At 44.2% G+C, this 16,970-nt stretch overlaps 1 protein-coding gene across 2 annotated transcripts in view; it reads left to right on the forward strand.

Moving 5' to 3' along the window:
• LOC135898252 (zinc metalloproteinase nas-6-like) overlaps positions 1-16,761 on the forward strand; it is an 87,631-nt gene extending 70,870 nt beyond the window's left edge. The window contains exons 3-5 of one of the 2 annotated variants that reach the window (XM_065427097.2): positions 155-275; positions 9,847-10,022; positions 16,268-16,761. In XM_065427097.2, the coding sequence (XP_065283169.2) occupies positions 169-275; positions 9,847-10,022; positions 16,268-16,497 (513 nt within the window). In that variant the 5' untranslated portion in view covers positions 155-168 and the 3' untranslated portion in view covers positions 16,498-16,761. Of the gene's footprint in view, positions 1-154; positions 276-9,846; positions 10,023-16,267 lie in introns of those variants that run through there. The other variant, XR_011514791.1, reaches the window with a different exon arrangement.
• Positions 16,762-16,970: the final 209 nt, after the last annotated feature.

The following is a 16,970-nucleotide window of genomic DNA, read 5'->3' on the forward strand; positions in this document are numbered from 1 at the left end:
TAATAGAACTGTGACATGATTTGCCGGGGCAATCACCTTTGCGGCTTGCGTAGGTCCTGGACATCCTGACCTGTTCCAAACAAAACAGTGTAAAGCTGCGCGAAGCGAGTTCTTAGTTATAACTGGCACATGCAAACTGTCTCCTCTCTCACAGATTCAAGCAGAATTATGAGAATAATCAGGCGTTCTATGGATTGGATCGAGGAGAAGACCTGTCTACGTTTCGTTAAGCGGGCCCGCCAGAAAGACTATGTACGCATTGTATCCAAAAAAGGGTAAGCGCCGACATCACTTGTTTAAATCAGTCCGACATTAAATAACACAAAGAAAAGAGGTCTGCCTTGAGTTTTTGCTATATTAAAAACTGCACCTATAACACGACAAAATTTAGTAGTGATTCACCTATACTCATTGACCACCGCGTAGTGATGAGGGAACCGCATTGCTTTGTATAATGCGCACTTATCCATCTTGCCACCCACAGCCATGACGGTGTGCCGTAGCAGGCCGTTATTACACAGGTTAGAAATTCCACATATGTGCCTCAATATAAGCGGGTAGTCTACCGACGCCAAATCGCAGCATGTGCTGTTGAAAACTGGTTCCTGCGCTTGCTATGCTGTTTGTTGTATGGCGTTGCTGCAGGAAAGCTGTACATTAGCGCTGGATGCCCATACAGGTTTCGGTTTCCCAGTGACATGGCGCAGCAAGAAGCCTGCATAATGCGTCAAATTTCTTTGTTTGGAGCCCTGTAAGCCTTTTACATTTTTCTGCATAAGAGGGCTTGAACGTGCGGATATATCTACACGGACAAGTAAGAAAGGATGGTGGTAATGCAAGCAAAACAAGAAGAAACGAACATAGAGAATCACGATGATGGTCTGGTTAACTGTTTTAATGATGATGCCTAATATTTCTATTCTGAATGGGGCGGTGACAAATCGTTACTAGCCTACGTAGGCTATGATCATGTATTGCATACAGAAAAAGCAGTGTAGCAATCTACATATCGCTCTTTGGTATGTTTCTCCTAATATCAACCTCTATTTCCGTACCATATGCCTGTGACGACGCCGGTTTTATCAATCTCCGCCCCCCCCCCCCCCGGTGCTCTAAACTATTGTTTATCTAGACTACCCACGAGTTGACGCTTCTGTTGGCTCTGAATGCCAGCGCTTCTAAAAGGTGCATGTTCTCTAGGGCGCTTGATGGTTGAATATCAGGACAGTTCATTGCGATGTGCCTATTAGTTTCTTTACCTTTGCTGCAGCAGATCCATGCCTGACCTTCCTAAGAACATTTGCGGCTGTATGTTTTTTTCCCTAGGAAGAAGCTGGGCCCTCAAATGCCGAGGCACTGCCTTCTTTGTTATCGTGCCGATGTTCTCTCGCGATTTCTTTTTCGCCGCATTTGTAAATTTGCAATCATGTTTTCGTCATTTGAAGCCAATACACTGCACTTGTTCCTCTAAATTTCTATTTGATGGCCTCGGGTTATTTATTTACACTTTGAGTTGCTCTGCAGTTTGTTGTGAACTTTCTTGACCACTTCTCATATTTCAGCGCCTTAAACTCTGCTCTCAAGACCCGTCGTATTATTGATCGAACAGGCACTTTGTACCACACATTAAAAACATGGTTCACTTTAAACATATTATTTAATGTGCAAGCCACAACAAGAAGTCTGCCTAAGGCAAAAAACAGGAGACAAAAGAACAAACCACCCCACAGGGGCGTCTGCGTCAGCAGGCGTTTGGTGTGTTGCGACACCACGTACCCGAGCACACGAGGGTTGGACCCTCCCGTGTGTAGCCGTGCGCGGCTTAGCCGTGTCCGGGGAAAAGAAGATCCTGGGGGTTGAGCCAATGCCGGGTGTTTGGACCTTTATGGCCCCTCGGCGGCGGCAACACACCCCTTTGGCCTCGGCTTCACGTAGACGGCACCCCCGGACTGACCCACCCGGGGGAAATCGGTAGTTGCCTTTTCCTGTCTCTTGCTCTCCCTCCAACCTTCGTCTTTCTCTCACTTTCCATCTTTCCTGTCTTCTCCTAGCTTCCGCTCACTTCTAATTTTCCAGGCAGCAAGGATTAACCTTGTGTGAATAACCAAACTAGGTTATCTCATATTTGGTTATAGTGATAACGTACAGCTAGCGTTTGCAGGACCTGCTCTTACAGTCTCTGTAGCGTCCCCTTGTAGGACTCCACGGTGGGTGGCTGGCGTTGTTGCCGAAAATTCAATCCCTTTATGGCAACCTCTTTCCCTCCGCTTCCTGATCGCCCTCACAAAAGAGCGCGCACCGATGAAGTTTTCCAGTTCCTTGGACGTCAAAGACCAAACTTCCCACGTTACCATGTGATCCATTCAAAGAATCCGATAGACAAGTACGAAACATTTCCCCTTTTCTAGTTTCCAAGTCCTTAACTGATGTCCTCGGCCCAGGCTACAAGGTATCAAGGCTGGCAAGTGGTGATCTCCTATTAGAACTGCATGATCAGAAACAGTACAAAAGTTGCCCAGTCTAGTATCATTAGGAGATGTTCCACTAGCAGTAACTGCACACCGCACTCTCAACACCACCCGCGGCGTTGTCTAGGATGACGATTTGCTCCAGCTGACAGAGGCTGAGCTCCTGGGGGGCTTCAGTGATCAATATGTTGTCAATGTGAGAAGAATTAAGATGAGAAGAGATGGAAAAGAAATTCAAACAAAGCACCTAATACTCACATTTGGTTCAAGTATTCTGCCCGAGTCTGTAGAGGCGGGGTACATCAAGCTCCGTGTCAGACCATATGTGCCAAATCCCCTAAGATGTTTCAAATGTCAGCATTTTGGCCACAGTTCACAGAGCTGCCGGGGCCGCCAACCATGTGCGAAATGTAGTGCCCTTGAACACGCCACTGAAGATTGTAAGAACTCTTGCCACTGTGTAAACTGTAACGGGGATCACGCCGCGTACTCGTGGTCATGCCCCTCCTGAAAGAAGGAAAAAGAAATCGTAACCATCAAAGTAAAAGAGACTATATCGTTCAAAGAGGCACGAAGGCTGGTAGCATGCCTGCCATAGAAAAGCTTTGCCGAAGTGGCGCGTCAGGGGGCAGTGCCACAGCGGCCTCCGGCGACTGTCCGACCCACAAATAGTGAGTCGGCAGTCACGCCATCTGCCCCCACGGTGGTCGCAGCTAGCGCTGCTCCACCAACCGAGCAGAAGGGACTACCAAACCCGAAGGTGGGCGCAGCCGAGACTGCCCCAACCTCCCCGGCCCCTTCCAGCACTGGCAACAGCCGGCGCAGCCAAATCCCTCAGGGAGCCCCATCGACCTCCGGGCTGGTGGGCGCAGGGGTCTTGCCCTCCGAGGCGGGACTCTCTCGGGAAACATCTCGCTCGCAAGAGCACGTGTCCAGCGCCTCACAAGAGGCAATGGACACCACTTATTGACAAGGCGCACCAAGCGCCTAAGGAGTGGCGAGGCTCCCTCGAACGCTCCAGAAAGGGTAGAACCCCAGTTACAGGGCCTCGAAAGAGCTCTGTAACCTAAGGCATCACCTCCGTTTCCGTAAACACAGCACCAATTTTTCTTTAATATGGGCACACAAATCATTCAATGGAATGTCAAAGGTCTTCTTAGGAATCTCGATGATGTGCGAGAACTTATCCATAAACACAATCCAAAAGTGATGTGTTTATAGGAAACACACTTAAAATCAAAATACACAAACTTTCTCCGACAGTATGTTACTTTTCGCAAAGATCGCGATGATGTTGTCGTATCATCAGGCAGTGTTGCCATTTTGATTCATAAAACTATATACTGTCAGCGTTTACAGCTACAAACGCCCCTTGAAACAGTGGCGGTTCGAGCTGTTCTGGATAAACTCGTCACCATTTGCTCGCTTTACGTACCCCCACACTACAAATTAAACAACCATGAATTTCAGTCATTTATAGACGAATTTCCAGAACCTTATGTTGTCCTTGGCGATTTCAATGCGCACAGCTCCCTGTGGGGAGACACTCGTACAGACGCGCGAGGTCGTCTTGTTGAACAGTTCTATTTTTCTTCAGGTGCGTGCTTGCTGAATAAGAAGGAACCCACGTATTACTCCCGAGCAATCAGAACCTTTCTTCAATAGATCTTAGCATAGTTTCCCCGTCCATACTGCCCGAACTCGAATAGACACAGCCGAAGATAGACACAGCCGACTGGGAGAAATTTCGAACTCTCACTAACATCTCATGGGCCGACCGGTCTTCTCTCGAAATTGATGCTGCTGTGTATTATCTTACATCATTCATAATAGATGCCGCATCAAAATGCATATCCGAAGTGAGTGGTCTGGCATGCAAATGACGTGTACCGTGGTGGAACAGCGAATGTAGGAACGCCCGTAAGAATCAGAACAAGGTGTGGGGGTTGCTACGCGTTTCTCCCACTGCAGAAATCTTATGAACTTTAAAAAAGTAAAGTCCCGAGGGAGGCGAATCCGCCGACAGGCCAAAAGAGAAAGTTGGCACAAGTTTTTATCTAGTATCAACTCGTTCAGAGATGAGGCCAAAGCCTGGAACAGGGTTAATAGGATTAGAGGGCGGCAAACATATTCACTCCCTCTGGTAAACACACAGGGTGATACACTGCAACACCAGGCAGACTCACTTGGGGAGTGTTTTGAGAGTGTGTCAAGTTCAACAAATTATTCACAATCCTTTCTCAAATACAAACAAATAGAAGAATGTGCGCCTTTCATCAGAAAATGTCGTCAGAATCAACCATACAACCATCCTTTTAGTATTGCGGAGTTTAGAGCTGCCTTGAGCGCATGCAATACCTCTGCACATGGATCTGACAGAATAATGTATGAAGTGATCAAAAACCTACACAATGACACGCAAGTTACACTACTCGCACTTTTTAACACTATTTGGGCTGTGGGATACCTTCCAACCGCATGGAAACAAGCCATTGTGGTCCCTGTTTTGAAACAAGGCAAAGACCCTTCCTCAGTGGCAAGTTACCGCCCGATAGCCCTTACAAGTTGCCTTTGTAAGGTATTTGAAGAAATGATTAATCGCAGACTTATACATTACCTTGAACTGAACATGCTTGATCGCAATCAGTGTGGTTTCAGAGAAGGGCGCTCCACAACTGACCAGTTTGTGCGCATCGAAGGAAACATCCGTGACGCATTTGTGCACAAACAGTTTTTCCTATCCATATTCCTCGATATGGAGAAAGCATACGACACAACGTGGCGCTACGGAATCTTAAGAGACTTGGCAGAAATGGGCATTCATGGTAATATGCTAAACCTCATAGAAAGCTACTTGTCCAATCGCACATTCCGTGTAAAAGTCGGCAATGTACTGTCACGTCCTTTTACACAAGAAACTGGTGTACCCCAGGGAGGCGTGCTAGCTGCACGCTCTTTATAGTGAAGATGAACACGCTTCGTGCTTCATTACAACCGGCCATTTTTTACTCTATCTATGTGGACGACATTCAAATAGCTTTTAAGTCCTGTAACTTCGCAGTGTGCGAGAGACAGGTACAGCATGGTTTGAACAAAGTTTCAAAATGGGCAGAGAAAAATGGATTTAAAATCAATCCTCACAAAAGTTCTTGTGTACTTTTTAAACGAAAGAGAGACCTGGTCCCGGATCCTTGCTTAGAACTGTGTGGACAAGAAATTCCTATCAACAAAGAGCACAAATTTCTAGGTATTATACTTGATGATAAACTCACTTTCATTCCACACATCAAATATCTGAAAGAAAAATGTCTAAAAACAATGAACCTAATGAAACTTCTATCTAAGGCTACGTGGGGTACTGACAGAAAGTGTCTAATGAATCTCTACAAGAGCCTAATATGGTCGCGATTGGATGATGGGGCCGTAGAGTATAACTCTGCCACCCCGAGCGCGCTAAGAATGCTGGATCCTGTCCATCATCTAGGTATCCACCTAGCCACTGGTGCTTTCAGAACAAGCCCGATCGAAAGCCTATATGCCGAATCGAATGAGTGGCCGCTCCACTTACAGAGATCATACGTCAGCCTTACTTATTTCCTTAAAGTGCATTCCATTCCTGAACACCCATGTTTTAATACCATTACCGATATGACGTATGCTACACTTTTCCGCAACCGTCCGCCTATAAGACAACCTTTCTCGCTGCGTATGAAGGAGCTTAGCGATGAAATGCATGTCCCACTCCTGGAGCACCGCTTAATGCGTCCAACCAAGCTATTATCTCCTTGGGACTGGTAGGTCACAGAATGTGACGTATCCTTTCTAAAAGTTTCAAAGCATGCTGCAGAGGTAAAAATTCGAATGCATTTTCTAGAACTTCAGTACAAGCACTCATGCACAGAGTTCTACACAGACGCTGCCAAGTCACATGCCGGAGTATCCTATGCAGCCCTCGGTCCTTCTTTTTCGGAATCCGATGTACTACATCCAGAAACAAGTATCTTTACGGCAGAGGCCTACGCTATATGGTCGGCTGTAAAGCATATAAAGAAATCAAAACTCCAAAAAGCCGTTATATATACGGACTCCCTAAGTGTGGTGAACGCCTTAATGTCACCCTACAAACATAAACATCCTGTACTTACTGAGGTCTATTCCGGCCTGTGCAAACCTTATCTATCTAACAAGCAAATCATCATATGCTGGGTACCCGGTGACAGGGGAATCGAAGATAACGTTTTGGCAGACCAGATGGCTTCGTCAATTGCACTCTCTGCTGTTAACAATACTGCTTTGGTGCCTCTCACAGATCTGAAACCTTACATACGAAAGAAACTGCGAAACCACTGGCAACGCATGTCGGACGCAGAGATAAACAATAAACGGCACGTTATAAAGCCACAGTTAGGTTTTTGGCCCTCCCCAACAAAATCTCGGCGAACAGATGTCCTATTCTGTCGCCTCAGAATAGGACACACATTTGGCACCCATAATTATCTGCTTACTCCAAGTGAACCTCCAATCTGTGGTAGATGCGGTGAGAGGCTTACCATCCTCCACGTGCTCCTGGAGTGTCGGGAAGCCGAAACAGAGAGAAAGAAACATTTTCCGCTTGCTTACAAACATCACATCCCTCTACACCCGGCTATGTTTCTTGGTAAGGAACCGCTTTTTGACACCAAGGCACTCCTCAGCTTCCTAAATGATGTCGTACTACACGTTATATGCCCATTAAATTCGTAGAGCATCCTCGCTCCAGAGGATGCCGCTGCGATAACAGTTTTGCATAGCACATGTCTCCAGGCCCTCGTTTTTCAAGGGCTCTAAGGAGGCAGTTGTGCTCTAGCATATCTCATAACCTTATATATTTTTACGCATCGTATCATTCTATTTAAATGCATTTTAATGTCCATAGTACACGCAATAATTCATCGCCATAATCTTATTATACAGATTTTGCGCACTTTAGCGCGACCATTTTTTGGGCCCCTCTAAAGCCACGTCACAGCAACTTCATCGAACTCATGATTTCACTGCAAACTCATTAAAACGGACATGGCGCTCTTTGGCCATACTTGGCCCTTGCGCCATAAAACATCAAACATTCATTCATTCATTCAATTCAAATAACAAACAATAAAATTATCTGGAGCAATGACCGAGGTATAGAAGGCGTTTTGAATAATCGCGCAGTAGAAAAATTTAACCCGCCGATATCACAATTTATGGTACAAAAGATTACGGCAGGCGTCACGGTGATCACCCGTACTCGCTGCGAATCTTGTGACGCTGAAAACAAGATGTTATCGCAAACTGTTATTTCAATAAGGAGTGTTATAAATAGCCGCGGATGGATGCCGCGGATGGCAAAATAATAAAGTATTGAACGGAGAGGATTCTTCCTCAAGTGAGCGGCAGTGCAAACGCAAAATTTTTCTTACATATTGTAGTTTGGCAACGCGCCAACAGGTATCACCACCAGCGTTGCACCACGAGCTCTCTATTCCGGTGTTTCGTTATCTTTAAACGGCGATCCATGCACATGCAGGCTTCTGAACTCTCGAGGGCAGCCGCGGAAACTTCCAGGCGAGCCTCTTTTTTCTTGTCTTTAGGCGTAGGCCAACTGCATGCCTTTGTACTACGTCACTCTCCGCAGTGACGCAATGACTGGGCTGAGCCAGCTGGTTTTCCTGTCTAGTAATAGACATATGCATGTACACAATTTCATTTCAATCTGATCACATAAGGAGAAACATTTTTGATCGTTACAGTCAACGATCTTTATAGAAGCACGCACAAACCTTGGAGCCAAATCCCCAGTCGGGCCCGGTGCCCAAAAAAGCGTGGACGCACAAAACGGTTACTGCAATAGAAAGCGTGGAATCCCGGTCTCTTGCCTCGATATAAGTACCCCTATCCTTGCATAAAGCTTTCCCATGCACGTAGGATTGGGTAACAGAGAGTGCAAAGCTGAGGTTTCTCGTGGTATGATGACAAATAAGGTTTAGCAATTTTGGAACTGAGATCGGCTTCTCGCATGCAAAACATCTGCTGTTGTGAGTCGGATGACAAAGAGCTGCATGCTAGAGTGCATTCGTAATCTACTTTGCAATATGGTTCCCCTTTTCGCGGCTAGGTTACATGTGGTCATCGTCGTGGAAACGAAAACTTGCTTCACTGCCGACCGTTAACTGTGGTCACTGTGCGGAGCGGGGACTAGATGGCGCTACTGCTTCCAACGCCACAACAAAGCGTTATCTGTGCAGCACAATGCCTGAATGATCACGAAAGGGAAATGGGCTTCTGATCATTCTTTTTCGGCGGGATGTCATGAGATATCGCGCATATGAATCTACGTGCCGCGTGATACACTCCTACGTGTCATTGCGATGTTAGCGTACCCTGCCGTACCAATAAGGAGAAACGCGAGTTCACTAGATGTGTACACATTGCCTTTCATGAAATAAATTATTGTCCGTCATAGATGAAGCAGTATTTTCACTCATTAGGCTGCTGAGATCTGAAAAAGACATGTTTAGCTCCGATATGAACGCAAACAGCCGCGAGCGTTTAGCTATAAGAATATTTTAATGTCCCTTCATACACCTTTGGTGTCGCGGCATTGCCCAGCTTCTTCACGAATATTAGATATCCTTTAATGCGTATTTAAATAACAGGACGAGACGTCACAGCTCGTATGTAGACGTAATTGCAGTGGATTGGGCATGCAGTCATGACGACAAACCTAGAACATCTCCTTTGTAAACATACATTTCTACGTTGTGAAAGGTACATATATGAAGTAAGTTTTGTTTCGCTGCAAGCAAGCTCCGCTAAAAGCTACCATTTCATTTTATTTAGAACTGTGAAAATATTTTGACAATAATGAAAATTATTCATGAAAATGAAAATTTAAAAAATAAAAAAATGAAAATAAAAAATGAAAATAAAAAAATGAAAATAAAAAAATTTTATTTCACTGATGCGGTAGACGCAAACGCACAAAAGTATAGCGTCAGCCTATGTTTATGCCATAGTCCGGCGTAAGTCCAGCGTAGAAGAATTCGGGAGACAAGGTATATGTGTGTTCTAACTATTCACTTCGATGCCGTACCCGTAATTTGTTTTGCGAACTGGAATGATAGTGTCAAGGCAGAGTGATCGCACTAAGCGGAAGCACTGCCCGCGCACGTGCTTGTTTTCGTATTAGCACGCCTGCCTGCAGGGCTCTCTTGCACCGTTAAAATGTTGCAGTTCCTCCACCTTTATTGCTAGATGAAGCGCGATGCATATCACGTTACTCAATCTAAGCGCTCAATTTGTTATCATCCTTGCCATTGCCACCTGCCTGTCTGCAAATGTGCTGCACCATACGCAGGTGCTACTCGTACATAGGCCGCAATGGCGGTCAGCAAGAGTTGTCCTTGGGAAGCGGCTGCCACTTCGTTGGCACAGTGACGCACGAGCTGCTGCATGCGGTGGGCTTCTTCCACGAGCACTCACGTCCCGACAGGGACCACTACATCAACATCTTCCCAGAAAATATTATAGAGGGTGAGCGTATATTTTGGTTAAACTTTGAAATGGGCTTTACACCCCCACACGTTTACATTGTTGAATGATCTAGATTCCTCTTTGAGGCACCTGGCCCCAGTGAGCTGCTGCCGTTATCGACGCGCTTCAAAAACTTGTTCGCTTTATTCATATGTCGGCTACGCCTACTTGTATGCAGTGATGTCGAGCCTACCCAGGGCCACGTCTACTGGATAACGTGCTTCCAACTTTGCGACGTATTGAATCCGGCTAGTATGATATTCGCAATGACTTGCGTGCAATATATAGTTGGCAGGCATCAGCTCATGTCGAGGTAAATCAATGTCCGCCTGTGCTTCGTACGGTTGATCTAGATATTGTGTCAGCGAAAAATTTCCTCACAAATACATCGCCGGAATCACTGAACATATCTAACTGAATTTCCACCCAGGAGAAGGCAATAGAATCGCGCTGTGAAGATACAGAAACTAGATTTCCCCACTGCAACTTGCTCTTTTATTGAATCCCTGACGAAAAAGCGAATCAAGGTGAACATCAGAATCAAAGGTAATTGACATATGTAACCATCACATTGGCAGAACAGTCAATCCAGGCCAAATAGATAGGACGCATCGCTTCTGTCCGTACACCAGTGAGAAATAAAAGGACAATCAAGTTCACTTTTTCAATGGCAAGCAGCCTTAAACAGATAAAGGCTACAAGATCACAAACATCAATTTTGCTGTTCATGAGGAATTGTCTTTGCATACGCGCTTCACTCAACGCGAGCTCATTCACTTCCGATTAACCATACATGCACAATTTAAGCTAACCCTCGATGGACTTTTAATTGATCGCATTGTGTACTCACACGACGCAGCGTCCGTCTCTGTAGTTATCTCAGACATATCGCATACACATTAAAATTGTGTACACATTTTGGGGTGTATATCTGGTACAGAACAATAAACGTCATCTACCTTGCTTGCGTTACCTTTTTTGAAAACGGCACGCCCACTACATCGCTGTCGGCAATGCTATGTCATGCTGATAACGCGCATGCGGTTCGTTACTGGGAAGTACCATGCTCACAGCATTAAAGAAAGGAAATCAGGACTAGACAGATGACGTTTATCGTGGTTTTTTGGCGAGGTACGACTCAAAGGATGTAAACTTTTCTTTGAGTGTAGACCTACCTTGGAAACACGTGCATCTAAGAAAAAAGTCGTCGTTTCAATCGAAAAGCGAAGCATGGATTGGGATAGAAAATTAGCAGGCAGCCATATGATGTAAGGATAGTACTTTTATAGGCCATGCAAATTTTTAAACATTTGCTTGCTAATTAAACTAACAAGCTTGGTATCAGCGTCCACAGCCGATATGAGCACACCGTACTCGACGAACGCAGTCAGAACGCGGCATTAGAAAGCGTGGCAGCAGTAGCGAGTGAATTGACCTTCGTGCTGTGTGTCGCTTCAACGTAAATGCTGCGCCGACAACGAACATCACGCGCAAATCTACGACGCACCACCGCACCTAGACTGTGCACCCAACGCAGATCGCTTTCAAGATATGGTGGCGTGAGTGGGCGCAGCCGCCACATGCGTAATTGTATTCGGGAGCAGAAAGCAACCCGCCTCCCCCCCTCGGCGCTTCGCAACATTGGTTGCTTCGAGTGCGACGGAAGACGGCGCGCTTCGTCCCGCTTTCTTGCCTGTCGCAAGGGTGAATTGGAACCGCGATCGGCCGCTCCCCTCGCAAGCTTTCATTCGCACGTAGAGCGCAGGGTGCGTGGCGACGGTGTTGCCACCGTTGGATATTACGCGGAATATGACGGCGAGGCCGACGAAAACAATGTGCCTTGAGTGTCCACATACGTGATGTCGCAATGAAAACCTAATATTATTCACTCGCACCTATCCATATCATTCAATACTGTTTGTATTATTGTTCCATAAATCCATTGAAGTTTCGTCCTACTGAGATTACGCTAAATGCGACCTATTGTCTCTTAAGGAAACATTGCTGAGCTCTTAAATTACGCATGAAGAAATCCTATTCTGTTCCGGCGATTACACTATCTATCACAGAGATAGTGTGTACGACTGAAAGGGAGGTTGGCTATTGCTGTCCATAAAAGGGTTATTACGTCGCTTCTTGTGCTCATGCCTTGGAATATCGAAATTCTTTGGTTTTGCATACCGTTGCACCAATCGAATTCAAGTTATGATAAATGCTACACACAGCCCAATAGCTCCTCCAGTTTCATTTACGAATTTAACAATAACTTTAACTGTATACCATCGCAATATAACAAAACTGCAATTTCCTTCTTGGTGACTGACTTTCCGGATACTGGTAGGCGAAACTTGCGAAGGCAATCACTTGTATACTGTGAGTTCATTCAACTAACACTTGGTTTCTCAACTTTGCTATTTACCAACCAACCAACTTGTATTATAATAGTTTTGTTCTTTTCTCTCTTATACCACGAAGATTAAGATTATCACATTTACGGATGGTGTCAGCGGCCAATGGTTATTAGAATTCGCAGTTCCTACGCCTTCCGGCTCACGCCACCTAAAGAGAAAACAAGTACTTGATTTCAAAAGAGCAGACGCCAATGCTCATATTGGTTTGAAAAGTTTCGTGTCACTCTTGGCAACTTTTTCGGAGCCAACAACGCACTAGAATCGGTGCCTGTACAAAGAAAGGTTGATGGAGCTAGCACATATGGATATACCGAATGTTTCATCTCGCGTAAAGGAAACGAAACCATGGTTCAATAATACCCTTCGCTCTATAATATATATAAAAAGCGTTTCTACAGGACAGGCAAACGAAGGACACATGTGAATCTTGGAGCGAACATAAAACGTGAGATTAAGCCTATTGCAACCATCTGCGTCATCCTAGGGATAACTGTAATTGTAACATGCAATCTCTGCTTCAAAATAACAAGAAAAAAAGTTTAGAAAGCGATCTCCCCTGCCCGAGGTCCCACCATTTCACCACTGCTGGATAGTTCTAGCTTGCCGATGGCGCAGATATTATTCCATCTGTTTCTTGCAATTACGTAATTATCGCAATTACAAAGAACAACATTCGCAAATGCCACCACCCTTCGAACACAACTAACTATACAAGCCCCCTAAAAATATAACAACCAATTGTATTGCTGAGTTGATTGAAAACTTCAACACGTCAATTCTCCCGGCATAGATAGCATTAACGCAAAAATGTTAAAATATACAGTAGTTCCCTCTTGCACAGCCCTTTCTCGCTTGTCTCAAAAGACCCTATAAATCGGGGAAGTTCCTTGTGGCTATATGATCGGTAAAGATACAACATTTATATATAGTCCTCTCATAAGATATATATAGTGCTCTCATAAGAGCGCTCTTATCAATTACCACCCAATATCACTAAAATGTTTTCCCGGGAAACAACAAGAACTGTAGCACATCACTTGGAAATTAGCAGCTTCTTCCAACATCAGCACGGTTTTAGTAAAAAAAATATCATGTGATGCACAGCTAAATGCATTATCTACAGATATTTTCCTAAACATGGATACAGCCCACAGATATATTCTATATTCAATGATTTCACTAAGTGGTTTGAAAGCATTGATCACTGCTGTTTCGTAGCTTTAATTTCGTTCTTGAACATAGATTCCTTAACAGTATATTTTGCAGAAGAATTTGCTTGTCATTCCGTAAACAATTATCCGTTGTCGCTAACTACATATCCAGTATTAGTGGTGTAATATCAAGTGTACCTCAAGGATGAAACTCATATCAGCACTCTTTCATATTTATATAAGCCACCTTCCACCCAAAATAATGTCAACCACTCGCTTGTTTGCGGACGACAACGTGACCCATTAAAAGCAGCTCACCATCCGGTCACATCGCTCTTCAAGGAGATCTTGACCGTGTTAGTAACTGGTGCTCTTCGTGGTAAATAATACTAAACTTTGACAAATGCAAAGTGATAGCATTCACGCAAAAAGCCACACTTTCTGCTATCGGTTACTCATTGGATAAGAACCCCGTTACACGCACTAGCACATACAAGTGGCTAGGGAATCTCTTTACACCTAAACTGTCATGATCTCCCCACATCGAAAATTAAGTGCTAAAAATTCTTGTATGCTGGGTTCCCTCAAACATAACCTTCGCAGTACGCCTGCCCTCACAACACAAATTGCCCGTCAGATATTGGCGAGGTTTCAACTCTAATTTGCGGCACCTGTCTGGTCACCTCATCAACCTTCCCTAATCACGGCAATCGAGTTAGTTCAAAACCGCGCCGCCCGCTTCATTGTGTGAGATTATCCCCTGGGAGTCTAGCGTGAGTAACATTGACAATTTCATCCCTCTCATCTCTTGAATCGCGATTAACCATAGCATTGCTTTACGTGTTTCACAAAATTATCTTTAGCGCGCCCGTCCACACTGATGCTCACGCCTACATAGTCACATCAGTGTGCCACGGATTTTGGTCTTAACCAACGCTTTCAATTCATCTGCGTTGGTATGCGCGATGTAGAATTGAAATAACCTACCAAACGACATAGTTGACATTCATTAACTTATTTCCTTAAGAGCATACTTAAACATAATACCTCTATAAGTTAACACAACTAAACCTACTGCGCATCTCTGGCTACGTTGTGTACAATACTTCTTGCTTCAAGTATTGTGTTATTTATATTTGGTACAGACTTGTTCATTCACCTTTACCCTCTAATATTTGTGTAATTTATTTTTACTCCTTTTTTTCTACCCTATAAAATCATATTGTTTCCTTTATTTCCTTATCTAGATATGTTAGAGACTTCTTGTTTCATGGTTACCCGCTAACATTGTATAATTTCCTTGCCCTTTTCTTTTCTTGCGAACATTGCGTGTGCTTTATTGTTTTAGCAGAACCACTTATTGCTCACAGGTGAGAGCTATCGCGCTCCCCTATTGAAGTACTGTAAGAAATGTGAGTGACAGTCGATATGAGCCTCTTATCACCTTGTACTGCAAGACGCAGAGTTACAGCATAAAATGGTTTATTGCATGCGTGAGTTTCGCGTGGGCACATACGTCTAAGCGGTGCAATACAGCAAGGCTACAGTATTTGCATAATTTATTTAAATTAATGGGCGGAACAGTATGAGAAAGAGAGGTAATAAAGAAAGAAAGAACAAACATTTATTGTCGGTATCAATGTCCTGACTTTGACACCTAAGCATTCTTTAACGAGAATTCCCTTGATCATCTCAAAGTTCTGTTCATTGATGAAGTTGGCTGACGATTTCCAGAGCTCGTGCTCCCTATTTCTGGCTCACCACCTCATCCTCAGGTAATCGAGGAAATAAAAAAAAAGCAGTGCTTCAGTTTGATAAAAAAAAGAAGAATTGGAAGGCACGTAAGCACTTAATTTTCTTATACAAGCGCAAAAACATTATAAAAGAAGAGCCGAACTCGCACTGTCTATGATCTGTGCAAGTCACTTGCCTTGCACATCAATGCAAAAAAAAAAATATTCACTTTCGAAAATAGCATTCAGAAGCTCTAGTGGCCTACACAAAAACGTGTAGAGATAATGTACCGATTCCAACAAAACTGCATTGAAGGAGAAATAAGAAAGGAAATAGGAGGAAATAAACAAATGAAAAACAGTGAGAAACACAGGCGCAAAGGCATAAATATATTACATGATTTACATCGACTCATTTTCTAATAAAACAATGTTAACGCCCCATTAGGGCGTGAAGTATGAGGAAGGGCAGAGCAAAACTAAACCAATATTAGAAAGAAAAAATATCGCACCTTAGGATTTCTTATCGCACTGTTGTGCGAAAAACATTTTTGCGACATGGTCAACACGTCAATGGAAACATGTAAAGGAAATAACGACAGGCAGAACGACTGACAGGAAAGTCATGGCGCTCGTCGTGTCTGCTGTTATGTCTTGTATTTTTATCTGCTCGCCTCTATTGTCCATGTACCGAAACGGAAAACCTTTTTTTTTTCATTCAGGCTGGAACTTTCGGAAAAGGGAAGAAATTCAGACACACTTCCAAAAAAGGGTGTTTCATTGTATTTCGTGTCGATAACCCGGCATTGATACAATAACAATGTCTTAATAAATAAGTGTGCATTTATTGTTAGATTTGAAACGTTTTTGAAATGAGCTTGAAGTTGGCTTATCTGGTAACCACTTGTATTTCTTGCCCAAAGAACTGCCTTTCTTCCTTTGCCTTGCAGGGTTCCTGTCAAGCTTCGACAAGCTGGAGCCTAGTGAGGTCCGCTACCTGACAAATTTCGACTACCAGTCGGTGATGCTGTATGGCTCGGACGCATTTTCCCGTGGCCCCGGTCTCCCTTCCATGCTGGCAAAGGACGGCAGAAAGCTCAGGGATGTCTACGACAAAATAGGGCTAAGCCAGATTGATATTATTCGCATCATTGGTCTGTACAATTGTACGCAGACATAACTGAACTTTGTGTGCCTGAGGTCATTTAACATTTGTATATCTTGCCCAAGGAGCGAAGAATTCATACTAACGTGCCTTTAAGAAGATGTCACACGAAGTAAACGATGTGAATATGCATAGAGAAGGAAATAGCTACCGGTAGAAAAAACTGCGGCACTTTTGGACCTCACTCGACGGTCCACTCCTGAACGATAAGAGGTGCTACCCAACAATGCGAATACAGTGTGTTATGCCCTCGTAGAATAAATGTTATTGACTCACCTGTTTCCGGTTTACCTGCCTCTGGTTATTTTGTTGCGTACGTGTACCATTTGTTATGTTTTTGCGCATGCAAGCGTTCATTTCGATCAACTCCACCTACATGAGGGAATCAGCTCAGACTGAGAATCCGCGCCCGGTACAGGGGGCACCTTTGGAACCAGGACAGTGCAATACACCACATGTAGGCTGGATTATCAAGCATATTTAGTATA

This window comes from Dermacentor albipictus, chromosome 5 (genome assembly GCF_038994185.2).
Source record: "Dermacentor albipictus isolate Rhodes 1998 colony chromosome 5, USDA_Dalb.pri_finalv2, whole genome shotgun sequence".
Classification (NCBI taxonomy): Eukaryota; Metazoa; Arthropoda; class Arachnida; order Ixodida; family Ixodidae; genus Dermacentor; species Dermacentor albipictus.